Here is a 27,052-nt window from a genome sequence, read left to right on the forward strand (position 1 = left end):
AGGGTAGGAAACCTGGAAGATGTACAAAAGAGGGAGAGCCCAGGCCCTGGAAAGTTTGTCCACACTGAGGGCATAGGCAGAATCTGCTCCCCAAAGCACTGAAAGCCAATATGAGGCCGGGCGTGGTGGCTCACGCCTATAATCAAAGCACTTTAGGAGGCCAAGGCAGGTAGATCACAAGATCAGGAGATAGAGACCATCCTGGCCAAAATAGTGAAACCCCATCTCTACTAAAAATACAGAAAAATTAGCCAGGTGTGGTGGCGTGCCCCTGTAATCCCAGCTACTCAGGAGGCTGAGGCAGGAGAATCGCTTGAAGCTGGAAGGCAGAGGTTGCAGTGAGCTGAGATTGCGCCACTGTACTTCAGCCTAGTGACAGAATGAGACTCTGTCTCAAAACAAAAAGAAAGAAAGCCAACATGAATGTGGCATCATTCCCTCATTCTTCTAGGCACAATGGCAGGACAGTGTGGTAGTCAGGAGCATAGGGTCAAGAGGCAGGCAACCCTGGGACCAACACCTGGTGCTGCCGGCTCTAATTTGTGTAAGTTACCCAAGCTCTGAGCATCAGTTCTTCTACCTATAAAATGGAGAGACTGCAGGTACCTCCTCAGAGGTGTGGGGAGTGTCTAGTGAGCCCCAGGCTGTAACATCCTTAGAGCACAGTGCCAAGCACACAGTGAGCCTGGTGGCTCGCCCAGGGTTACACAGCCGCATTTCACATCTGTTATTCCAACTGAGGTCACTGTTGTCCTCACCTGCACTGACTCTTCACCCACACTGACTCTTCACCCATAAAATTTTATTCTAGCTAGCTTGGGAGAATTCTAGTCCAACCCCCCGTGCTGAAAAATGGAGGCCCACAGAACCTCAGTGACTAGGAATAATGGCAGGCCCAGTCACCCTTGCTCACAGGACAAACCTTTCCTTTCGTAGTGGACCTGGGGTGGGATGTTGCAGTCACTTCCAAGCACTGGGTATCCTCCTTTCCCATGCTGATTAAGATCTGCCCCATCTCTAGCCAATCCTACCCCCCAGCATCTGTGACAGGCTTGAGACCCCCAAGTCTCCCCCATAGCCCAGCCTCCGCCTCAGAGAGAACTCAGTGTGTTTTGAAAGCCGCTGCTGGGCTGTGTGCTGAGGAACTGATTATTTAACGTTATTGCAGCAACCCTACAATGAAAATCTTATCTCTACCCAGCTGCCCAAGCAGGGTATTTTGAACTTCTTGACACTAAAGACTTTTTTTTCCTCTTAGAACAATAACTAAGGGACATCGTCCCAAATTTCTTGTTGATTAATCAAGAAATAATAGCTGGGCACAGTGGCTCACGCCTGTAATCCCAGCACTTTGGGAGGCCAAGGCAGGCAGATCATGAAGTGAGGAGTTCAAGACCAGCCTGGCTAACATGGTGAAACCTCTTCTCTACTAAAAATACAAAAATTAGTCGGGCATGGTGGCACATGCCCAGCTACTCAGGAAGCTGAGACAGGAGAATCGCCTGAACCTGGGAAGCAACGGTTGCAGTGAGCCAAGATCATGCCATTGCACTCCAGCCTGAGCAACAGAGTGAAACTCCATCTGAAAAAAAAAATTAGCCAGGCATGGTGGCACATGCCTATAGTCCCACTCGGGAGGCTAAGGCAGGAGAATCGCTTGAACCTGAAGGCAGAGGTTATAGGGAGCCAAGATCGCGCCATTGCACTCCAGCCTGGTCACAGAGCAAGACTCCGTCTCAAAAAAGAAAAAGATATAATTGAGGTTGGGCATGGTGACTCACACCTGTAATCCCATTACTTTGGGAAGCCAAGGCAAGTGGATCATCTGAGGTCAGGAGTTCAAGACCATCCTGGGCAACACAGTGAAACCCCATCTCTAATAAAAATACAAAAAAAGTAGGCTGGGCACGGTGGCTCACGCCTATAATCCTAGCACGTTGGGAGGCTAAGCTGGGTGGATCACCTGAGGTTGGGAGTTCGAGACCAGCCTTGCCAACATGGAGAAACCCTATCTCTGCTAAATATACAAAATTAGCCTGGCATGGTAGTGCATGCCTATAATCCCAGCTACTCGGGAGGCTGAGGCAGGAGAATCGCTTGAACTTGGGAGGCAGAGGTTGCAGTGAACCAACATCATGCCATTGCACTCCAGCCTGGGCAACAAGAGCGAAACTCCGTCTCAAAAAAAAAAAAAAAAATACAAAAAAGTAGCTGGGTGTGATGCCACGCCCCTGTAATCCTGGCTACTCAGGAGGCTGAGGCAGGAGAATCGCTTGAACCCAGGAGGTGAAGGTCGCAGTGAGTTGAGACAGCACCACTGCATTCCAGCCTGGATGACAGAGGGAGACTGCATCTACAAAAGAAAAGAAAAGAAATAATTGATTGCCTATCTGTCTTTTAGCTACTTCATAATTTTTAGAGATAGATATTATCAACATAAAATAAAACCATCAACAGCTAAAACTGCATATGGTAAAATGTATGGGTGACTAGAAACCAACAGAAGAATCATTTTCTTAATGAAATTTAGAGCAACAAAATTTGACCTAGGAAAACCATACCTTTTAAAAACAACGGATCTGCCGGCATGGTGGCTGACACCTGTCATCCCAATACTTTGGGAAGCTGAAGCGAGTGGATCACCTGAGCTCAGGAGTTCGAGACCAGCCTGGGCAACATGTTGAGACCGTGTCTCCACAAAAAATGCAAAAATTAGCTAGATACGGTGGCAAATGCCTGTGGTCCCAGCTACTCGGGAGGCTGAGGTGGGATGATTGCTTGAGCCTGGGAGGCAGAGGTTGCAATGAGCTGTGATCATGCCACTCCAGCCTAGGTTACAGAGTGAGACCCCTTCTCAAAAATAAAAAAAAATAAAAATAATGGCTGGCCATAGGCAGAAGGGTTGCTCACCATGTGGGGTTAAAGCTGGTCCACTAAAAAATTTGATGGAGACTAAAAACTGTCAGATGAAGGAAATTGTTATTGTAAAATTTACGTGGAAAAGAACTGAATCCAATGAAAACAATTTTATAAGGTAGGGAATGATTTGATTGTGCTTTTTAGAAAGTTGGTCCACTAATTATGTTTCTTCTTCAGTTAAATTGAGTTTTCTTACATATTTTCTCAAGGAAAGTCTACAGTGTTGTTAGAATTTTGATCAGCTGCCTGTATCCACAAACTTAGACCTTCCTCAGGATTCAAACAACAGATCCAAAGGTTTAAGACAGGAAAATTGTGGCTCAGAGGGTTATGTGACCACCAGGATTCACAGCTTGTAAGGGCAAAGTGAGGTTTTGTGCTCTGGTATGTCTGACTCCAAAACCACTATTCTTTCCATTTTGGCAAAAGTGAAGGGAGGGAGCTTAAAGAGGGTGGGCTGGCCACCTCCTGTCACTGAACCTGTGGTCTCCCGGGGACTGACAGCGGAGAAGCCTGGTGAAAGGCTGCAGAGAGCTGCACCTGAGCTGTGTCAGCACAGGCTGAGGTTCTCTTGGGATCCCTGCCACCTCCACTGCCACCTCCTAGCCCACTTTAAGCCTCTTTGGGATCAAACCCCAGCCTGCGGTATTGGAGGAAGGCAGGGGCCATAGCCTGCCTTACCTTGTAAAGTCACCAAGATTCAAACCCAAGACATCCTTCCTGCAAAGGAAACCTTGGCTAACTTCATCATCTGTGTCTGAGCTCATGCCCCACCCAGCTGACCTTAGAGGGAAAAAAGGGCCAGATCTGCCACCCCAGAGGAGGAAGCAACGTCACCAGTTTCACTCACCCTGCCTTCCACACCCAGGGGAGAAGGGCACCAGGATGTGGCTTGTCAGTGGGAAGCAATAACCTTTACGTTTGACGTGAGCCACTGAGGGCCAGGAAGAATCCGCCTGCTACAAGTCTGCATTCAGAGTCATCCAGCAAGCATTTAGCAAACGTCTAGCAGGCACCAGGCATCTTCACCTCAAGGTGGGGTGAAGATGATGAGACATCTGCTCTCATGTCCACAGACTTGTGCTAGCCAGGTCGCCTGACTCTTAGAGCTGAGCAGCCCCTCTTTTCTCAGAATAACAAAGATGTCAATCTAGAGACTTGCTACTTGGAGTTGAAGCTGCAGTTACATTTATAGGGTGCTGATTTAATTCTCTGAGTAGCCCTTCGAGAAAGGTGTTGTGGCATTCCAGATGAGGAAACAGCTGCACAGAGCAGTTAAGTAACTTTCCCAAGAGCAGACCACTAATAAGGGCAGAGTTAGGATTTGAGCCCAGGAAGTCTGGCTCCAGAGTCCATGTCCTTAATTGTCACACTCTGCCGGTTGAGAAGCTGAGCACCAAGCTCCTAAGGAAAAGACCAGCTAAGCTGGGCAAAGGGCTTAGCTCCTCAGGCTGCCCCTCTGCCTCCATCTATACTTGCACTCACACCCTGGCTTCAGACTCCCTCAAAACTGATTCGGCAAACTAATCTGAAAGTTATTCCAGTCAGCCACCCAGCTTCTGCCTCCCACCGCCTTAGAGCCCTGCTGTGGGAGGCCATTTCTGATTCTGCCCTTGCACCTGCTGCACCTCTGTTCACAAAGCCCTCCCATCATTCATGCCATAGCCCTACAGGCTAGGAGGGATTGGCTCTTTGACAAGTGGAGAAATGGAGGCCCAAAGATGGTTCTTTTTTTTGAGATGGAGTCTCACTCTGTCGCCCAGGCTGGAGTGCAGTGGCACAATCTTGGCTCACTGCAACCTCCCCCTCCTGGGTTCAAGCGATTCTCCTGCGTCAGCCTCCCAAGTAGCTGGGATTACAAACATATATTATCATGCCCAGCTATTTTTTTCTATATTTTTAGTAGAGACGGGGTTTCACCATGTTGGCCAGGAGGGTCTCAATCTTCTGACCTTGTGATCCGCCCCTGTCGGCCTCCCAAAGTGCTGGGATTACAGGCATGAGCCACCGCACCCGGCTGCCTGGCTAATTTTTGTATTTTTTCAGCAGAGGTGAGGTTTCACCATGTTGGCCAGGCTAGTCTCCAACTTCTGACCTTAAGTGATCTGCCCACCTCAGCCTCCCAGATGTTGGGATTACAGGCGTGAGCCACCAAGCCTGGCCAGAGATGACTCTTGAATCTATACCTTGCTCCATACCACCAGCATCTTTAGAAGAGAGTTCCTTTTCCTTCCCTTTATCACTGTGACCTGAGTACCTCCTGGCCTGCCTCATCCCTGCTAAAGACCCTGTGCCAGGCATAGCATTCATCCTCCCTTCTTTCATATCTTCATAGCAATGCTCTGAGATGGGTGGTGATGTTAGCCCTATTTACAGGTGAGAAGATTGAGGTCCAGGGAGACAGAGCCACTGAAATGGCTCTCCCACAGCCACATGGTAGAGCAGGCCTCAGGGCTGGGCTCCACAGTACTACCACCAGGCTGGGTCAAGAGGCCCTGGTCAGCTAATCTTGCTCTGAAGAAGGTCCAGAAAAGGTCTCCGCTTCCTGCCTGGCTAGGAGGGTGGGGCATGCTGGGTAATCAGAATGGAGGCCAAGCTAGTCTTAAACAACAGAGAGGACTTGTGGAAGGAGTGAATGTGATGGTGATCCTGCCCAGGGGCTATGATTCATCTGGCTGATTGATTCCAGCTGAGTCTGTAAAAATCTCAAGCCTGTCGGAGAACAGAATGTCAAGTCATGAAGTAGGGTGGGGGTGACTGTCAGGTCATCTAACTTGATAGGTCTGGAAGGGAGTCCACAAATACGCTTCTTGACAGGGGACTCATAGGTGGCACGTGGGCCAGACTCCTCTGCTCTACCAGACATGGTATTTTGCCTGAAAGTCGATCTACTTCTACTTTGCATTTCTTTGATGTTAACAAAAAGGCGGTACAGAAATCACTAGGAGTACCAAGACCTAGGTTTGAGTCTCAGCTGAGTTATAGGCCCCCCGTGTGACTCTGGGCAAGTCACTTACCTTTTGAGGACCTGGGTCTCCACATCTGTAGAGTGGAAACAGTAACACCTGCCTATCAGGACAGCTTCAAGGGTGCCAGCTATAGATGGGGTAGGGGAGTGTTAGGGTTGACCACCCACGGGGGCTCTGTTTGCCAACTTGCTTTGTCTTTCCTTCCAGCCCCTTCATGAATAAGTTTTTTCCAGCCAGCTTTCCAAATCGACAGTACCAGCTGCTCTTCACACAGGGTTCTGGGGAAAACAAGGAAGGTCAGTGCTGCCCACCTTTCCCTGTAGAGTGCCTCGGGTGTCTTCCCCTGCCATTCCCTTTGTCTCTCCGTTACTGGGGATCTCCAATAGAGCAAATGATGGAAGAAGTGGGCTCTGGAATCTCATGGCCTGGATTCACATCCAACTCTGCTGCTGCCTAGACGTGGGACCCTGGGAGAATGCCTTACCTCTCTGAGCATTGGGTGTTTTTGTTGTTTTTTTTTTTTCTCATCTGTAAAATGAAAGTGTTAATCTAGTACCTCCTTTACGGTCACGTTGTTAAGATGGCAAGTCAATGATAAGTGGAAAGCATTCAGCACGCTGCTTGGTTCATAGTAAGCACTCAGTAAAATTTGGCCTTCATGACTCTTTTATTTGTGTACATTTTTAGTGTGATCACTGCCTCACCTAAGGTTTGAAAAGGGGGTTCCACAGCTCTTTTTCAAAAATAAAAACTGGCCAGACACACTGTCTCATGCCTATAATCACAGGACATTGGGAGGCCAAGACAGGATGATCACTTGTGACCAGGAATTTGAGACCAGCCTGGACAACATAGTGAGACCTCATCTCTACAAAAAAATTAATTAAAAAAAAAAAATGCAAACTGTGGGGAATTGTGGAGATCCTGGGATTTGCAAATTAGGGTATGGATTCAAATGCTGTAACAAGAATATCAGTAGTTTGACCAAATAGCAGGTTTGTTTCTTTTTTTTTTTTTTTTTTTTTTTTTGAGTCTGAGTCTCACTCTGTCACCCAAGGTGGAGTGCAGTGCCATGATCTTAGCTCACTACCACCTCAGCCAACTAAATAGTTGGGATTACAGGGGTGTGCCACCACACCTAGCTAATTTTTTTGTATTTTTAGTAGAGACAGGGTTTTGCTATGTTGGCCAGGCTGGTCTCAAACTCCTGACCTCAAGTAATCCACCCACCTCACCACCTCAGCTTTCCAAAGCGCTGGGATTACAGGCGTGAGCCACCCCGCCCAGCAGGTATTTCTCTTGTGTAAAATACTAAGCCTGTGGAATATAGCACTCTCGCTTACTGGTGCCTACCACCTTCTGCATTGTCCCTAACCGGCAGCAATTTTATATGATTGCTTTGTGCATCTCTGAGGAACTTCTGTCAAATAAACTTTTCTTTTTTTATTTTTTTTATTTTAAGGATAAGCTTGGGCTGGGTGAGGTGGCTCACACGTGTAATCTCAGCACTTTGGGAGGTTGAAGCAGGCAGATGACTTGAGGTTAGGGGTTCGAGACCAGCCTGGCCATTGTAGGGAAACCCGGTCTCTACTAAAAATACAAAAAAATTAGCCAGGGTGGCGTGTGCCTACAATCCCAGCTACTCGGGAGGCTGAGGCAGGAGAATCGCTTGAACCTGGGAAGGTGGAGGTTACAGTAAGCCGAGATGGCGCCACTGCACTCCAACCTGGGCAACAGAGTGAGACCCTGTCTCAAAAACAAAACAAAACAAAACAAAAAATACTAAGGTTGGCCAGTCACGGTGGTTCACTCCTGTAATCCCAACACTTTGGAAGGCTGACGCAGGAGGGTCACTTCAGCCCTAGAGTTTGACGCTGCAGTAGGACACGGTCACAACACTGCACTCCAGTCTAGGCAACAGAGCAAGACCCTGTCTTAATAAATAAATAAATAAAATAGTAAAACAGCTAAGCTTGTACCACAGAGTCTTCAAGGTCCCAGGCCCTATCTCTCTCATGCTCCGCCATATCCAGTGCTGGCCCTCGGATCAGGATGGTGTCATCACTCCACTGTCCACCCAGAGGGAAGGCGAGACATCCATATCCGGGGTGCATTTAGCTATGAGAAGCTGGAAAATGGCTGAGTCGGCCTGTTGTCCGGTTAGAACTAACTCATCAGGTTGCGCACCTCCAGTCTCCGGCAAGAAGAAAGCATTCCTATCACTTGTTGCTTCTCAAGCGCTACTGTTTCAGCGATCCTCATTGGAGGAATCAGCAGTCGAAAGAAGAGCGGACCAAGCACTGTCGTCACGTGGCTTTTAGAGAGCGGAAGTTGTCATATTTCACCGAGCCGTAAAGCGCGCTAGCTGTGTCATCTTCCGGTTAGCGACAACGGCTCTGACTGTCCGACAGTCCGCGTGGCGCCCGTGCCGGCCTTCCTGCGGATGACTGCCGGAGCCTTCCGGATTCCGTTTGTTTCCCTGTTCTCGCCCGCTTCACCCTGGATCATGTTCAAGAAGTTTGATGAAAAGGAAAGTGTGTCCAACTGCATCCAGTTGAAAACGTCAGTTATTAAGGGCATTAAGAGCCAACTGATAGAGCAGTTTCCAGGTATTGAACCATGGCTTAGTCAAATCATGCCTAAGAAAGATCCTGTCAAAATAGTCCGATGCCACGAACATACAGAAATCCTTACCGTAAGTGGGGAATTACTGTTTTTTAGACAAAGAAAGGGGCCTTTTTGTCCAACTCTAAGGTTGCTTCACAAATACCCTTTTATCCTGCCACACCAGCAGGTTGATAAAGGAGCTATCAAATTTGTACTCAGCGGAGCAAATATTATGTGTCCAGGTTTAACTTCTCCTGGAGCTAAGCTGTACCCTGCTGCAGTAGATACGATTGTTGCCGTCACAGCGGAAGGAAAACAACATGCTCTGTGTGTTGGGGTCATGAAGATGTCTGCAGAAGACATTGAGAAAGTCAACAAAGGAATTGGCATTGAAAACATCCATTATTTAAATGATGGGCTGTGGCACATGAAGACATATAAATGAGCCTCAGAAGGAATGCGTTTGGGGGACCAAATGTGGATATTGATCGTGCTGTATGTGTGTTTGTGTCTGTGTGTAACAGCGTGGAAACACTGCCTCTGTGGTTATACTAAATAAGTTTTAACAGATACTTTAAAGAAAACGAATCAGGGTGCTGTTACCACAGAGGAAAAAACAAATTAGGGGACAAGCAGCAAGCAGTCGGCTACACTCTGGAATCTGAAAGCAGTGGCTGGACCCTGTGACTCAGGCTCCACAGCCTCTCTTGTCCTCTTTTTAGGAAGCTTGGAAGCAATCAAGAATGTCCTAACATCAGGATGTTTACCACAAGGCCCCCCCAAAAAAAGCAGCCTTGGGGACTCCTGCCTTTCCTTAAGACCTGCATTTCTTAGCTTCTTCATCGTCTGCTAGTGAACTAAGGCTGCCGCTAACCTTCTTCATCTCTTTGGTGGCAAAGTAGAAAGATTCCAGAATTAATTCAGACTTTCTTTTAGACCTGGGCTCAGTGGCAGTTGACATTGACTGAGCACCCACTATGTGCCAGGCACTGTGCTGAATGCATTGTAAGGACTTTCTTATTCCCCACAGGAGCCCTAAAAGGGGGTGCTATTATCCCCTTTTTACAGATAAAGAAACAAGCTCAGAGAGGGAACTGCCTCCCTCAGGGTCACCCAGCTACAAGTGACAACGCCTGTGCTTCTAACACCAAAGACCACTTCCCACTGACCCTGTGCCAGGCTTGAATTCTCTCTGGGCCTCCATTCCCTCCTCTAGGAAATTGGAGGGCTTGGGGTGGCTCCAGTGAGCTCTCCCATTCCTGAAATTCCTACCAACGTGGGGCAGCCAAGGCTTAGCCCCCCAGCCTGTGAACCTCTGACAGTGCCCACAGCCATGCCCTCCTCCGTCCAGGGGCTGACAGGTGGGAGGGGCAGCCCCGCCCCGGGGAGTGGACTTACCCGGCCTCTCTGCTCAGAAATCGTCAATTATGAATTTGACACCAAGGACCTGGTGTGCCTGGGCCTGAGCAGCATCGTTGGCGTCTGGTACCTGCTGAGGAAGGTGAGTAGCCAGGGCCTGGGCAGAAGCGGAGGATGGGGTTGACAGGGCAGGGTGGGGCACAGCAAGCCGGTCTCATTCCCCATTTTCCTCAGCACTGGATTGCCAACAACCTTTTTGGCCTGGCCTTCTCCCTTAATGGAGTAGAGCTCCTGCACCTCAACAATGTCAGCACTGGCTGCATCCTGCTGGGCGGACTCTTCATCTATGATGTCTTCTGGGTGAGTCAGGCAGAGATGCCAAGGATGTCTGGCTCCAGGGCCATCTCACCTTCCTACTACCCTGCCTCTCTGGCCCAAGTGCCAGTCATCTGATGGAGAGCAGCTGTTTGGGGCTGAAGGTCTAGACCCCAGAGTCCTCTCTGGGCCCATCTGTGAGATGGAGCCAGAGAGAACAGATTCCACCTCTTTCTGGGAGCACACTCCATCCACCTGTGTGTCTTTGCCAGCAGCTCCCTCAGCAAGGGAGTTGAGACTCAGAGAAGTTCAGGTTGGGTGGAAGAATGTTGATGAATGGGCCCAGAAAGGGCATTGACCTGGGAAGACAGACTAGCTGTGCTCAGCTGCACACCAGCCCTGGCCTGTGATGCCTCTCATATTCACTCTGAGAGGCAACACGGAGGGACTGAGGTCAGCCTAACTCAGGCACTGTTTCCCTGGCCCCAGGCAGCCTCTTACCCTCTTGAGTGGGTGGCGCTGGGGGACTTTATCACTTGAGAGGAGCAGAACCATGAACAAACATAGGCTGCCTGGCTTGGGCCTTCAGAGGTTCTTTCTGTACTCCCTCAAAATTCCCCTCTTTGTTGCCTAGAAGCAGTCTCAGTGGCTACCTCACCCCAACTTCAGATCTGTACTGGAGCCCCTCCCAGCTCCCTGCCCCACTCCCACTAGGTCTCAGGCAGCAGCACATCTAGAAGCCCAGGGACAGCCATTTTTTTCCCCCAGCCCCTGACTTCCCTTCAAACTACTCTTCTCTCCTTCTAGGTATTTGGCACCAATGTGATGGTGACAGTGGCCAAGTCCTTTGAGGCACCAATAAAATGTAAGTGACCACCTCACCTCAGGGAACCCCTTCCCCCACCCCCACCAGGCCTTGCCCTCACAGTTCCTGTTTCAGTCAGTGCATCTCCCTATCTCTTCCCCATGTACCTCTTCCTCCTGTGGCTCTCCAGCCTGGTTTCCCTTTCCTCATTGATTCATCTGGCTGCGTTCATCCTTCTCAGGCCTGGCCTCTGGCCACTTGGTCATGGTGCACATGATGTGAAATGAGCCAAAATAGGAGCAGACATGGAGGGGAAGCGTTTAATCCAGCCCGGGGGTTGGGAGGTGCATGCAGAGGCTTTCCGGGAGAGGAAACCTCTAACCCGAGACCTGTAGCACCCCTCACTGGGATCCCCTCGGAATGTCCCTGCTCTCTATCCCATGCCTCTCAAACTGCCTTGGTTTTGTTCTTCAGTGTATCCATTGTTTATAAGTAATAGAAAATCCACCGACAGATTGAGCATCTCTAATCCGAAAGAAAATCTGAAATCGAAAATGCTCCAGGACCCAAAACTTTTTGAGCACTGACATGACACCACAAGTGGAAAATTCCACACATAAGGACTTAACATGAACTGTGGTTCATGCAGAAAAATATTTTTAAGTATTGTAAAACTCTTTAGGAGGCTGAGGCGGGAGGATCACTTGATGCCAGCAGTTCAGGACCAGCCTGGGTAACAGCGAGACCCTGTCCCTACAAAAAAACTAAAATATTAGCTAGGCATGGTGACACACACCTGTAGTCCTAGCTACTTGGGAGGCTGACGCAAGAGGATCACTTGAACCTGGGAGTTTCAGGCCAAAGGGAGCTATGATCATGTCCATTTAAACTTAGGTTCTGTCCCCAAAATATTTCATTATGTATATGCAAATATTCCAGAATTCAAAAAAGGTCTGAAACATTTCTGATTGAACCATTTCAAATATGGGTTACTCAACCTGTATAACTCTTTAAACAAGGGGGAAATTTTGTCATCTTACACTACAGCAAGCCCGGGCTAGAAGGCTTAGAGTGGCTTCATGGCACTCTCTTCACCCAGAGCCAAGGTTACATCAGTGCTCCCACCCCAGCCTTCTCAGCATGTCCACCGCCGCCCTTAGGTCATCCCTTCATGGTCCCAAGACGGCTGCCACAGTTTCTAGCGCTGACTCCTCACGCAGCCATGTCCAGAAAAATAAAAGGGAAATGGTGTCTCAGGGAGGGATGGTTTTTCCCGAATCTCCTGTGCAGCCTCCCTCATACTTTGTTGGCCAAAACTGGGTCACAGGCACAGGTCTAAACCATTCATCAGTGACGGGGTAGGAAAGCACGATTGGCTTAGAGTTTAAGCTTTAGACTAGCGGAGAATCACCTCCTGGGATTACAAGGCTCAAAGAGGGGAACAGAATCCCAGGCATGCTAGCAAGGAAGCGAGGAAGACGCTGCGGGGGACAGGCAGCAGCAAGTGCGTGCCATGGAAGCACTGGCTCATGGCGACAGGCAGTTTGGGGGAGGGGGAGATTTGGGGAGATTCCACTCAGGGAGTCAAGAAACAGCTGTCTTTCTTGTGATTCACTCCACCGCTGTAGACAGGCTTTCTCGCTGCATTGGAGAGAGCTTCATGGCCACAAACAGCTCCTAAATTCTGTGGTCCCAGCTTAGTGACCCCAGAGGAAAACCGGTTTCTCCCACCTTTGGCCTGAATAAACCTGTAAGTCCTGGCCTGGCCCATGAGCCAGACACTCCCACTGGAGAGATGGAGGATTGTGATGGACAGGCCAGGGACACTGTCCACTCCAGTGCCTGGGGGCAGAGTATTAGAATTGGCAGCCCCCCAGAATGAAGTGTGCAAGGGGAGGGCAGTTCTCCAGAGCCAGGGAACAGATGCTGGGCCAGCCAGAGCAACAGCTATTCCCCACATGCCTTGATGGATGAGCCTGAGGGTGCGGGAGCCCAGATAACCCAGCCAGTGTGTTAGGAAAATCTTTTCTGAGTCATGAAGGATGAATACACATTTCCCAAGCATGCGGGGGCAATATGGCGTTGAAAGATAGTGTACCGCTTCAGCAAAGGGCTGGAGGCAGGAAGGTGCGTGGAGGGTCCTGGGAGCAGAGAATCAGGGAGTGGGTGTAGCTGAGTGCAGTGGAAAGAGGCGGGCAGAGGCCAGGTTTGGGAAGCCAAGGATTCCACTGCAAAGAGCTTGGACAGTGCCCCTCAGGCCATTGGAAGGCCCGGAGCAGGGAAGAGGTACTGTCATATTTGGTTTCTGATATGTAGGGTCTGGTTTTCTGGGCTAGAGAGAAGACCCACTGCCTTCTGCTAGGACTAGAGCTCAGTGGCAGAAAGGCAGAACAGTGAGGTGCACATATGCTGAAGTCAGTCTCCCTGGACTTGAATCTCAGCTCTGCCACTTGCTGACTGCATGGCCTTAGGGAGGAGACCTGTCCTCTCTGAACCCTGGTTTCTAGAACTGTAAAATGGAGACAGTATTCTCCGCCACATAGAATTGAATGGTACCAGGATTGAGAGAAGAAATATATAAATTCACTGCAGATTGTGCATTCAAAGCAGGAAGAGGCAGGCAGGGCAAGGAAACCTATCCATGTATTAGAACTTTACCCAGAACCCCTGTGCACCTCTGTGTACATATTGTCAGCCAGATGGAGGTTGCAGTGAGCCAAAATTGCACCACTGCACTCCAGCCTGGGTGACAGAGTGAGGCTCCATCTAAAACATACATATATAAATTTTTTTTTTTTTTTTTTTTTTTTTTTTTGAGACGGAGTTTCGCTCTTGTTACCCAAGCTGGAGTGCAATGGCGCGATCTCGGCTCACCGCAACCTCCGCCTCCTGGGTTCAGGCAATTCTCCTGCCTCAGCCTCCTGAGTAGCTGGGATTACAGGCACACGCCACCATGCCCAGCTGATTTTTTTGTATTTTTAGTAGAGACGGGGTTTCACCATGTTGACCAGGATGGTCTCGATCTCTTGACCTCGTGATCCACCCGCCTCGGCCTCCCAAAGTGCTGGGATTACAGGCTTGAGCCACAGCGCCCGGCCTATAAATTTTTGATAAAAAATTTTTTAATGGCTGGCATGGTGGCTCACACCTGTAATCCCAGCAGGCGTGGATTTGTACACACTGTTAACTGCTACCCCATAGTAGCAGTTGGGAGGCCAAGGCGGGCGGATCACGAGGTCAGGAGATTGAGACCAACCTGACCCAACATGGTGAAACCTCATCTCTACTAAAAAATACAAAAAAAATTAGCCAGGCGTGGTGGCAGGCACCTGTAATCCCAGCTACTGGGGAGGCTGAGGCAGGAGAATCACTTGAACTCAAGAGGTGGAGGTTGCAGTGAGCTGAGATCATGCTACTGCACTCCAGCCTGGGTGACAGAGCAAGACTCCATCTCAAAAAAATTTTTTTAAATATTGTTGGCCAGAGCTGACCCCCTACCTACCTGCAAGAGAAGTAAGGAATTCCAGGAACGGGATTTTCCTGATTGGCTTAGTCTTGCACCACGCTCGACCTGTCACCTGGAAAGGCTGCCTCACACAAAACGAGCACTGGGTCAGTAAAGAAGGCCTGGAGTGGCAGTTAACAGTGTGTACAAATCATCTACTTTCACTACCACCCTGAGGGGTCGGTCCCGTTGTCCCCCCATTTCACAGGTGAGAAAACTTCAGTAGGTAAGCTGTGCAGAGCACAGAGCTAGGCCTCTGACCCGCAAGTCCGACACCAAAGCCTACTTGTGACTGCTCTTCTGATGAAGTCCAGTTACAGCGGCCTTTTGCTGTAACTAGACACAGGGAGGCGTTTCTCCCTAATCTGCTGTATTTATCCAAACAAGCTGTCCAGCAAGATTTCTTAATGAGGGGTGTTTTTTTCCTTTTTTTTTTTTTTTTTTTTTTTTTTTGAGACGGAGTTTCACTCTCGTTACCCAGGCTGGAGTGCAATGGCGCGATCTCGGCTCACCGCAACCTCCGCATCCTGGGTTCAGGCAATTCTCCTGCCTCAGCCTCCTGAGTAGCTGGGATTACAGGCACGCGCCACCATGCCCAGCTAATTTTTTGTAATTTTAGTAGAGACGGGGTTTCACTAAGTTGATCAGGATGGTCTCGATCTCTTGACCTCGTGATCCACCCGCCTCGGCCTCCCAAAGTGCTGGGATTACAGGCTTGAGCCACCGCGCCCGGCCTTTTTTTTTTTTTATTTGAGACAGAATCTCATTCCGTTCCCCAGGCTGGAGTACAGTGGTGTGATAGCGGCTCACTGCAATCTCCACTTCTCGGGTTCAAGCGATTCTCCTGCCTCAGCCTCCCCAGTAGCTGGGATTACAGGTGTGCACCACCATGCCCAGCTAATTTTTGTATTTTTTAGTAGAGATGGGGTTTCACCATGTTGGTCAGGCTGGTCTCAAACTCCTGACCTCTTGATCCACCCGCCTGAGCCTCCCAAAGTGCTGGGATTATAGGCGTGAGCCACCACACCCAGCAGTCAGGAATTTTAAGGAAGGAATCTGCAGGTATGTGGCCTTTTCTCCCTCAGCAAATACAGAAGGTGCTTATAGCCCAGGCTTACCCTGCCTCAGAACAACGGCCGCCATCTGTCCATGCCTCTGTTACAGTGAGATGGGAAACCTTTTAGAGATCGGCACTATGTGGCTTTTTTCTTTCATACACTGGGCTTTAGGGTAAATCCCATTTAACCAAAGGCTTCTGTAACTATAAAAAGGCATTGAAGTTATACAGTTATTTGGTTATAGCTCAGTAAAGGCATTAAACCTTCACCCTAGATGACCCCAGATTCCTCCCCACTCTAACCAGCTGTGACTCCAGATGGAGGCATTGCCCTGCATCCTCTTACCTCCTCATCCCCCACCTCCCACCCAGAAACATAAATGTGTGAGTTTCATACAACAGGAATGGGGAGTTAGAAGTCAAAGTAAGGCTGGCCGCGGTGGCTCAAGCCTGTTATCCCAGCACTTTGGGAGGCCGAGGCGGGTCGATCACGAGGTCAAGAGATGGAGACCATCCTGGTCAACATGGTGAAACCCCGTCTCTACTAAAAATACAAAAAATTAGCTGGGCATGGTGGCGCGTGTCTGTAATCCCAGCTACTCAGGAGGCTGAGGCAAGAGAATTGCCTGAACCCAGGAGGCGGAGGTTGCGGTGAGCCGAGATCATGCCATTGCACTCCAGCCTGGGTAACAAGAGCGAAACTCCGTCCCCAAAAAAAAAAAAAAAAGTCAAAGTAAGCTGGGAATACAAAAATGGGACTGGTGCCCGTAGTCCCAGCTACTCAGGAGGCAGGAAAATCGCTTAAGCCTGGGAGGCAGAGGTTGCAGTGAGCCAAGAGATGAGGCCATTCATTGCACTCCTGATTGCAGTGCTCATTGCACTGGGCAATAGAGCAAGACCCTGTCTCAAAAATAAATAAAGTAAGCTGGGCTCCAGCTGATTCCTCACATCCCTGCCTCCTCCTACAGTGGTGTTTCCTCAGGATCTGCTGGAGAAAGGCCTCGAAGCGGACAACTTTGCCATGCTGGGACTTGGAGATATTGTGATTCCAGGTGAGCCTGCTGGGGTGGGGGCCATGTGCAAGGGGTGGAGAGGGTATTCCCTGGAGCAGGGGGGTTACTGCTAAACAGACAGGCTTACCAGCTGAGAAATAAGGCTGGATCAGGCCAGGGTTTGGTGAAGGCTTCCACCTTAACATGCATTTATAGAGTGCCAGTCAGGTGCCATGCCCCAGGCTAGGCCCTGGTCAGGCATCAGTGAACAAGACTGTCCTCGCAGAGCCTCTGGTCTAGGTGAGCAGATGTTACTCAGGAACTACAAAAGTAAAAGTCTAATGACAGAGTTACACTCTGAAAAAACACATTTCATGACAGTCTTAATGGACTGGACCCTTCTCACACATACCGACACATACACATACGCCTTCCCCAGCATCTGCAAGCATCGCAGGTGTACCAGAATTGTCATAGCCACATGGAGCTATGTCTCCAGGAGCACACGCACATGGGCTCCTGTGTCTGCACTCTGGGCAGAGGAGCGTGCGCATGCACACCTGCTTGTCTGCGGAAGCTGGCCTTCGAGCCCCTGGATCTACATGTGGGTTCTAGCCAGTGTGTCTGTGGATATGGACACGGGCCCCGTCCACAGTCCAAGCAGGAAGCGTACCCACAGCCTGGCCTCACCTTGGGGCAGGAGCAGCTCAAACTACCAGTCAAGAAAGAGACTAAGGGTAAAGCTGAGCAGCCACTCTGAAGGCAGCTGAAGTGGCTGAGGCTTGGGTGCTCTGTGTCTGCTCATCTGGGCCCAGTAGTGGGGGCAGTGAACCCTAGGGACATACTTGTCTTCCTAGTCTCAGAGTCAGAGGGTCAGAAGCTTGCTTAAAAGAAGAAGGTTTTTGCAGATGGAGCCAGTATAGAAAAAAAAAAAGAAAAAGAAGAAGGTTTTGGCTGGGCACAGTGGCTCACACCTGTAATCCCAGCACTTTGGGAGGCTGACTCAGGGGGATTGCTTGAGGCCAGTTCAGCACCAGTCTGGACAACATAACCAGAACTCATTTCTACCAAAAAAAAAAAAAAAAAAAAAACAGTTGTGATGGCTAATGCCTGTAGTCCCAGCTACTCTGGAGGCTGAGGTAGGAGGATCGCTTGAGTCCAGGAGTTCAAGGCTGCAGTGAGCTATGATTGTGCCACTGCACTTCAGCCTGGGTGACAGAGTGAGACCCTGTCTCTTTTCTTCTTCTTCCTTTTTTTTTTTTTTTTTTTTTTGAGATGGAGTCTTGCTCTGTCACCCAGGCTGAAGTACAGTGGCATGATCTCAGCTCACTGCAACCTCCGCCTCCAGGGTTCAAGCCATTCTCCTGCCTCAGCCTCCCCGGTAGCTAGGATTACAGGTGCACACCACCACACCCAGCCAATTTTTGTATTTTTAGTAGAGACAGGGTTTCACCATGTTGGCCAAGCTGGTCTCGAACTCCTGACCTCGTGATCCACCCACCTCAGCCTCCCAAAGTGCTGGGATTACAGGCGTGAGCCACTGTGCCCAACTGCAACCCTGTCTCTTAAAGAAAGTTTGGTCTGGGCAATGTAGACCCCATCTCACTGCAGCAGTGATTTTGCCTACTCCTGCATTGCCCATGGTGCCTGGTATGTAGGCACTTGATAAGCATTTGGGCAGACACACAGTGTGACGTAATACGGTACTATGAGGTGCCAGCCCCATGCTATGTCTATCTCTATATATAGATATCGTTTTTTGTTTTTTGTTTTGAGACAGTCTCACTCTGTCACCCAGGCTGGAGTGCAGTGATGTCATCTCGGCTGACCACAACCTCCGCCTTCAAGGTTCAAACAATTATCCTGCCTCAGCCTCCCAAGTAGCTGGGACTACAGGCATGCACCCCCATGCCTGGCTAATTCTGTATTTTTAGTAGAGACAGGGTGTTACCTTGTTGGCCAGGCTGGTCTCAAACCCCTGACCTCAGGTGATCCACCTGCCTTGGCCTGCCAAAGTGCTAGGACTATATGCATGAGCCACCGTGCCCAGCCAGGGTGCTAGGTGCTTTTTCTGTGTTGTCTTTACTTCTCCCAGCAATCCAGTGAAGATAATGGGCATTTCCACTTTACCAATGAGGAAACTGAGGTTCAAAGAGATGGTTTGACTTGCCTAAGGCAGTGGGGATATGGGCCCGAACCCGTGTGTCTTCATAATTTGCAGTGCTGTGAGGCAGAGAGACTTGTTTCCCCAGTGGAAGGCAGCTCCATCAGACAGAAGAATGGAGTCCTGTAAAGCGTCTGGCTCGCTCTCCAGGGCATGGTCTGTCAGGCACTCACACAAACTTCCCCCACGTCCTTGTCATGAGTTCTGGGCTTGAGACATGCACAGGACATCTCGGCATATCTGTCCCTCCCCTACGCTCTATATATATCCCCAGTTGTTCCACAGTCACAATAAATGTAAGTTGATCACGTCTTCACAGAGTCTCAGTGGAGCGTTGTTTGGAAGCCCAGATGTGCTTTAGGAGTGAAAGGCCCTGGCAGAGCTCTAGCCCCTGGATTAGTTGGAGAACACTTGTAGAAATCAGCCTCGGCCGGGCGCGGTGGCTCAAGCTTGTAATCCCAGCACTTTGGGAGGCCGAGGCGGGTGGATCACGAGGTCAAGAGATCGAGACCCTCCTGGTCAACATGGTGAAACCCCGTCTCTACTAAAAATACAAAAAATTAGCTGGGCATAGTGGCACGTGCCTGTAATCCCAGCTACTCAGGAGGCTGAGGCAGGAGAATTGCCTGAACCCGGGAGGCGGAGGTTGCGGTGAGCCGAGATCGCGCCATTGCACTCCAGCCTGGGTAACAAGAGCGAAACTCCGTCTCAAAAAAAAAAAAAAAAAAAGAAATCAGCCTCGAGGGGGCGCTGAGTTCCCAGCTTGTTTCCAGAATGACTGCAGTGTCTGCTTTCTCCTCCAACTCCCTACTCCCACAGAGTATTCATGGAGAACTCATTCATTTCCCTCTTTAAAATTAATTATATGTTGACAGGCAGTGCTTCTTATCAGCACCTGCCTTCAACTAAATGAGACGCAGAGCCTCGAGACCAGCGAGGGAGGCAGACACGCAAGATGTGTGTACAACAGACAGAGGCAGGACTGCTTGGCTGTGTTTGGGGATGCTGAGGCTTCTGGGATGTCTCTTTTTCTTTTTTTCTTTTTTAGCAGAACCATTGCTTACAATTAGCTTGGTTTTGAAGTTTCAGAGTGCAGTGGGTGAACCGAGGTAACCCTCTCCTGTGCTCCTGTGGAGACTCCAAATAGCCCGCTGCGTGCCCCTCCTCCTTCCCCCTCCAGCCACACACTGCCACTGGGGACTTTTTTCAAAATCTGTTCAGGTTGTTCTCTTGCTCAGAACTCTTCCATTGCATCTCTTCACCCACAATAATGACCCACCTCCTCCTCGTGGGCCTTAGGGCCTTGCAGGGCTGGTTCATCTCCTCATCTCCTGCAGTGAGCAAGCTGCCTTACTGGCCCCTACCTCCTGAGCCTTCTCCAGGACCTTGGTACATGCTGTTCTCTCCTCCTGGCATGTGTCATTTCCAAGAAGCCTGCCTTCTTTCCCCTCCTTCATCCCTGTCCAGCCTAGGTCTCATCCTGTTACACCTTCTCACAACATAGGAAGCATAATTCTCCTGCCTCAGCCTCCTGAGTAGCTAGAATTACAGCCAAGTGCCACCACATCTGGCTGATTTTTGTATTTTTAGTAGAGACAGGGATTCACCGTGTTGTCCAGGCTAGTCTCGAACTCCTGACCTCAGGTAATCCACCCTCCCAAAGTGGAAACATACTCTTTCAAAGTTACGTTCTCACAGTGATTTCCGTGACTACTTGAGGTCTGTCACAGTGTGACTGCCCTGTCCCCTGGCTGAGCTCTGTGGGAGCAGTGATTTTTGCCTACTCCTGCTTGCCCATGGTGCCTGGTACATAGGCACTCGATAAGCATTTGGGTAGACAGTGTGACATAGTATGGTGCTGTGAGGTGCCAGGTCATTGTAGTCCCAGGCCAAAGCAAAATGCTGGGACCTTCTCACTGTTCTAGGCAGAGAAATGGGACTTTCTGCTGGCACTTGAGACTATTGGCCACACCCTTGATCTCCAGTGACTGCTTCATGACAGAACACCAGGTTGGGGACCAGGACCCAGTCTCTTGTTCACTGCCGTGCTGCTTCCCTGCCACTCTCTAACCCCGGCTTTCTCCCACAGGGATCTTCATTGCCTTGCTGCTGCGTTTTGACATCAGGTGAGTGAGTGAGGACCTGCCCCAACATGGGGTTCTCCAGGGGTTCTCCAGTGGCTTTCAGGAGCCCTGAGAAGGTACGTCAGGGGACCAGGCCCTCCACCCCCACAGCAACCAGAGCAATTCTGATTTTATCTGCAGTTTGCATTTTGAAGTTCTATGTGTTTGAAGAGTTTGTGGTCAAAAAAATGTTTTAAGAAACACAGGCCAGCTGGGCGCGGTGGCTCACGCCTGTAATCTTAGCACTTTGGGAGGCCAAGGTGGGTGGATCACCTGAGGTCCGGAGTTCAAGACCAACCTGGCCATCATGGTGAAACCCCATCTTAAAAAAATAAGAAAAAGAAGAAGAAAAAGAATCACAGGCCAAGAGACTGAAAGCCACAAGGGCCTGGTGGTACTCACAGTGCTTTCTCACTGTGAGACCTTAACAAGTGGCCTGACCTTTCTGAGCCTCCAGTTGCTCACCTTGAGTTAATAACAAGAGTTCCTACCATGAAAATCAGGAGAGTGCTGAGCACACACTGACCTCGGTAGCTCTTGGGAGAATCCAGTTACAGTCATCATCATCATCATCTTTTATCAGCCTAGGGTCAGGTCACCATGTCTCAGCTGCTCTAGCTGTTCCTGCCCTCTTCTTACGCAAACATTTTTCAGTCTGTCGTAGACAGCACGAGGGAGAGAAGGGGGCCAATTTAGGGTCAGCATTTAAAACACAGAGAAGGGGGCCGGGCGTGGTGGCTCACGCCTGTAATCCCAGCACTTTGGGAGGCCGAGGCGGGTGGATCACGACGTCAAGAGATCGAGACCATCCTGGTCAACATGGTGAAACCCTGTCTCTACTAAAAATACAAAAAATTAGCTGGGCGTGGTGGCACGTGCCTATAATCCCAGCTACTCAGGAGGTTGAGGCAAGAGAATTGCCTGAACCCAGGAGGCGGAGGTTGCGGTGAGCCGAGATCGCGCCATTGCACTCCAGCCTGGGTAACAAGCGAAACTCGGTCTCAAAAAATATATATATGTAAAACAAACAAACAAAAAAAACACGCAGAGGTCTTAGCCGAGTTAATGCACCTGTGCAGTGGGACTTGCCGTCAGCAGGGGGCGCCAGCAACTGCTCCATCATTTTATGCTCGGTCACCCCAGTGAGAGCTGGTGGTCTGTGCACTTAACTTTGAGGTGGTTTGTGAACTTCTCTTTATCTCTTCATGCCTCATAGTTGCAAAAGCAGTAATAACAGTGACAGTGGTAATGAGAAACTACCAGCATCGTTGAAATCCAGTTTCCATGTGAAACAGGTTTTTCCCACTCACGTGCACCTGGGTTACTTGTATAGTGCCACTTCGAACCTTATGAGTATATGGGCTCACAGTCGTCTTTGGAAGAGACCTGGCTGGTTTATAAGTAGAGGGATGTCTGTGCCAGCCATCTCTAGTCCTGGATGCTCAGAGGTAATACAAAGTGAAACCCACAAGAATCCCACAGGCTATTTGCTGAAGAGACAGCTTCAGCTGCCAGCACTCTCAGAAGCAGAGTCTCATTTCCAGCCTCGGCTCGCAGCATAAGCAGCTCCTCCGCTGATTCCAGAATCAGTGCAGCATTCCCAAAGGGTGTCACTTATACCCCAGTTCTCACAGTAGGTAAGTTCTCAATGTACTTGCAGCTGAAGGCTTAGAAGCACCCAGGGCAAGGAGAGAAAGGGGTCAGAAGTACTCATTCATTCCACAAATGTTAATTGAGTCCATAGTACTGGCTGGGCACGTTCCAGGCACTGAGGACATGCACAGGTTATGGAGCTGGTGTTGGAGAGAGAAGTCACATGATGGCAATGCCAAGCTACATAGGATTCATCTGTTTCGAAGCTGATCTTGGATGAATCACCTCCAGGAAGCCAGTGGCATTTTACTCATGCAGCCAGCATCTAGTTAGTGCCCACAAATAGGCTATGATTACATCCACTGCACTTAAAAGTAGTAACTTACCTTTGTAGTTTCTGTATCTGTGTTTCTCAAGGCATGATCCAATGGTATGAGATTCACCTCAGATGTTTTTCAAAATGCAGATTGCTGGGTCTTGCCCTAGGCCTATTAGATCAGACTCCCTGGGGTTGAGACCTAGAATCCTGCATTTTTTCACAAGCTTTCCAGATGATTTTTATGCTGACTAAAGTCTTAAAGCCACTGTTGTAGGTTATAGCATTTGATATTCATAACCACCAGGGAGATGAGCTCCTCACTTTCCCATTTTGCAGATGAGTAAACTGAGTCTAAGAGAAGGAAAGCAACTTGTCCAGAGACATATAGCTGGTGGCAGTACCAGTGTGCACACCTACCTCCAGACTCCCAGCCCAGAGCTCACTCACCCCCCACAGCCTCTGGGGTCCTCTCCAGCTCCCTCAGAAGGTTTGTCACTGCTCCACAGTCCCTGTATCTAACCCTGCTCCTCTTTCTTCACACCTTCCCTGAAGCTTGAAGAAGAATACCCACACCTACTTCTACACCAGCTTTGCAGCCTACATCTTTGGCCTGGGCCTTACCATCTTCATCATGCACATCTTCAAGCATGCCCAGGTGAGCTGGAAGGTATCCGAGTGTCAGGAACGCCTCACTGCAAATAGAGGGACTTACAGGATTTATTTGTAAATGCGAGCAGTCCAGAGATAGGCACTCCCCACTGGTGTTAGAGTAGTCATGTCTCTCATTCTCTTGGCCTTTCATTTGTGGTTGCAAGATGGCTGCCACTGCTCTAAGCAGCATGGGCACATTAGAGGCAAGAAGGAGGGAACAGTGTAACAGCCATGCCTGCTGTGTTCATCAGGAAGGCAGGAACTTTCTCTCCCAGAACGCTCTCAGTATCTCGTGGGCCAGATTGGGGTCCTAAAGCCACCCTAGCTACAGGAGAGTCTAGGAAAGAGGATTTGGCTTCTCAGCCTTGGTAGTGGGAAGCAGACAGAGAAGAACAGGATGGGAGTGGGTGTTGGTATTGGGGTATTGGGGCCTCCTTTCCCCTACCCCCAAATAGCCCAGGCTCTGCCTCCTTCTCCCACCAAGATGAGGATGGAGTACTGAGCCACCACCGGATAAAACAACATAGCACGAGGAGTGGGAGCTCTCAGTGTGGCCCAGAGAGGGGAAAGTGAGCAGACAGGATTGCCCTGCGCTCTACTGGAAATAGTGAGAGCTCCTGTTGGTTAAGCACTTCCACGTGCCAGGCTCTGCACTCATGAGGGTCCTTGTGAACAGGTGGGGAAAGTGGCATTTAAGTGCCACCCAGCAAGTATGCGTTACTTGCGTTGAAGCCAGGATTCAAACCTGGGTCAGCATGGAAACCACACCCCGGCTCTCAAGCCTGGCCATGGGAAAGGAGCATGGAATTGGGGCTAAGGGAGCCCTGTTGTGAATCCTGGCTCCACCTGGTAATCGTGGGACTCTGGCCTTGCTGCTTCTGTTCCCTTTCCCTTCCCAGGGCCTAAACACAGACAAGTCATCTTTGAATTAATCACAAAAGCTGGGGGTTTTTTGGGTTTTTTGTTTGTTTGTTTGTTTGTGTTTTTTTTTAAGCTGGTTTCTGATCACTCTGTGCCAGGCACTGTGCTTAAACTCTTTTGTAATAACTCATTTAGTCCTTATAGTACTCCAGGGAGGGAGGTCCTAGTACAGTATTACCTTATAGAAGGTCAAAAGGCCCCTCGTCCATAAGTGGAAAAAGCAAGAACCAGTGTGGAACTGCATCTCACATCTGCTCAAGGGCTTCAAGGGCGTGTAAGCTGAGCGTAACATGCATATGGCAGGGGGTCCCAGAGAGTGACAGGACCTGGATTGGAGGACTAGTTAAGAGGCCATGGCTGGGCGCGGTGGCTCATGCCTGTAATCAGATCACCTGAGGTCGGGAGTTCAAGACCAGCCTGACCAACATGGTGAAACCCCGTCTTTAAATAAATAGAGAGAGAGGCCTTTTGGAGTCTGCAGCTCTCAGCCACTTATTGGAGTACAAGCCGAGAGCCAATTCCCCCAGTGGCCACAAGGTGGCAGGCTCGCCTTCTGCCTGGCTGGACTCAAAACAGACTCCCATTCAGAGCTCTGGCACACAGGATTCCTCTCGGGGAAACTGCAGCACTGAGAGAATGCGGACTCCCCAGGCCACACACTACATCAAATTGGGCCCTGGCCGGCCTCCGGACTCTGTGCTAATGAACTCCTGAACCCTGGCTCAGGGCCTGTGCTACTCTCCAGCAGCAGCCCAGCCCTTCTCCCCGGTCATCCAAGTGGGCACCTCTCTGAAAATCCTTCTTGGAAAGGGGATCCAGGATGTGAGAGGACGCTGTTCCACAGGGTGCCCTGCCCTCTCCAACACACAGGTAGTCCCAGTGCTAGCACTGCTCTAGGTGAGGATCACCTCTCACTTTGTGCAGTGGTATGATCTCAGCTCACTGCAACCTCGGCCTGCTGGGCTCAAGTGATTCTCCTGTCTCAACCTCCTGAGTAGCTGGGACTATACGCATGCACCACCACGCCCAGCTAATTTTGGTATTTTTAGTAGGGATGAGGTTTCACCATGTTGGCCAGGCTGGTCTCAAACTCCTGACCTCAGGTGATCCGCCCACCTCGGCCTCCCTAAGTGCTGGGATTATGGGTATGAGCCACCATGCCTGGCCTACTTAGGGATTATTAGAGTCAATGATTTAATATACGTAAAGCAGTATTGATCACAGCCCACCTATGAAATAGCCTACGTTAGGATCAAGGGCATGCGGGAAAGATTTATTTGTTATCTGGCCAAGGGCTGGCTTTACATTAAGAATGAAGTCTGAGGCCCGGCCTGGTGGCTTAGACCTGTAATCTCAGCACTTTGGGAGGCCGAGGCCGGCGGATCACAAGGTCAGGAGCTCAAGACCAGTCTGGCTAATATAGGGAAACCCCATCGCTACTAAAAATACAAAAAAATTGGCCAGGTGTGGTGGCGCATGCCTGTAATCCCAGCTACTCGGGAGGGTGAGGCAGGAGACTCGTTTGAACCCAGGAGGCGGAGATTGCAGTGAGCTGAAATCGTGCCACTACACTGGGTGACAGAGGGAGACTCCATCTCAAAAAAAAAAAAAAAAACGAGGTCTCAGCTGGATGAGAGGTGGCTGTCCCCTGTAATCCCAGCACATTAGGAGGCTTAGGCAGGTTGATCATGAGGTCAGGAGTTAGAGACCAGCCTGACCAACATAGTCAAGCCCCATCTCTACTAAAAATACAAAAAAAACAATTAGCCTGGCATGATGGTGTGTGTCTGTAATCCCAGCTGCTCAGGAGGCTGAGGCAGGAGAATCCCTTGAACTGAGGAGGCAGCGGTTGCAGTGAGCCAAGATCATGCCATTGCACCAAAAAAAAAAAAAAAAAAAAAGGAGTACTTGGCCAGGTGCAGTGGCTCATGCCTGTAATTCCAGCACTTTGGGAGGCCACGGCGGACAGATCACCTGAAACCAGGAGTTCAAGACTAGCCTGGCCTACATGGTAAAACCCTGTCTCTACTAAAAATACAAAAAATTAGCTGGGTGGGGTAGTGGACACCTGTAATCCCAGCTACTTGGGAGACTGAAGCAGGAGAATCACTTGAACCCAGGAAGTAAACGTTGTGGTGACCCAAAATTGCGCCACTGCACTCCAACCTGGGCAACAAGAGCAAAACTCCATCTAAAAAAAAAAGAAAAAAGAATGAAGTCTCCTCACCCTCTCCAGGACACTCTTCACTTTGTGAGCACCCATGAAGGAGCCATTCACTGAGTATTTACCAGGCCTCTTCAGCATGCAAGACACACTGTGGTGAGCAAGACAGCCGTGGACCTGCCCTCATCGAGCTCACCACCTACGGGGATATTCCATTACAAACTGCTGAGGAGGCTGGGCACGATGGCTCAGCTGTAATCCCAGCACTTGGGGAGGCAAAAGCAAGTGGATCACTTGAGCTATGGAGTTCGAGACCAGCCTGGGGGAAAATGGTGAAATCCAGTCTCTACAAAAAAAAAAAATACAAAAATTAGCCAGACATGGAGCGCATACTTGTGGGCCCAGCAACTTGTGGGCTACACTGAGCCGTGTTCATGTCACTGCACTTCAGTCTGGGAGACAAAGTTAAGAACCTGTCTCAAAAAAAAAATTGCTGGAGAATGCTGTGAGGACCTACAGAGCATGTAGCAAGGGACCTGACTCCATGTGAAAGAGCACAAGTGTGCCAGCCTGACCACCATGGTGAAAC

The 27,052-nt window shown here is 49.8% G+C and overlaps 2 protein-coding genes across 4 annotated transcripts in view; both read left to right on the forward strand.

The window, feature by feature from the left end:
* HM13 (histocompatibility minor 13) overlaps positions 1 to 27,052 on the forward strand; it is a 56,163-nt gene that overhangs the window by 23,803 nt on the left and 5,308 nt on the right. For all 3 annotated transcript variants that reach the window (XR_746584.3, XM_003940996.4, XM_003940995.4), the window contains exons 4-10: positions 6,096 to 6,184; positions 9,911 to 9,996; positions 10,089 to 10,214; positions 10,977 to 11,034; positions 16,505 to 16,588; positions 20,782 to 20,818; positions 23,280 to 23,382. Coding sequence is in view for 2 of the 3 variants with exons in the window: in XM_003940996.4 (XP_003941045.1) it covers positions 6,096 to 6,184; positions 9,911 to 9,996; positions 10,089 to 10,214; positions 10,977 to 11,034; positions 16,505 to 16,588; positions 20,782 to 20,818; positions 23,280 to 23,382 (583 nt within the window). In the remaining variant the exon portion in view is untranslated. The remainder of the gene's footprint in view (positions 1 to 6,095; positions 6,185 to 9,910; positions 9,997 to 10,088; positions 10,215 to 10,976; positions 11,035 to 16,504; positions 16,589 to 20,781; positions 20,819 to 23,279; positions 23,383 to 27,052) is intronic.
* On the forward strand, positions 6,341 to 9,840 carry MCTS2 (MCTS family member 2). The gene has a single exon (XM_010351732.3). The coding sequence runs from the start codon at positions 8,332 to 8,334 to the stop codon at positions 8,938 to 8,940; it is 609 nt and encodes a 202-aa protein (XP_010350034.1). The 5' UTR covers positions 6,341 to 8,331; the 3' UTR covers positions 8,941 to 9,840.

This window comes from Saimiri boliviensis, chromosome 9, assembly GCF_048565385.1.
Source record: "Saimiri boliviensis isolate mSaiBol1 chromosome 9, mSaiBol1.pri, whole genome shotgun sequence".
Classification (NCBI taxonomy): Eukaryota; Metazoa; Chordata; class Mammalia; order Primates; family Cebidae; genus Saimiri; species Saimiri boliviensis.

What these genes read in the sequence shown, in the direction of transcription:
- MCTS2 (XM_010351732.3), top strand. Translation starts at nt 8,332, where the DNA reads ATGACTGCCGGAGCCTTCCGGATTCCGTTTGTTTCCCTGTTCTCGCCC.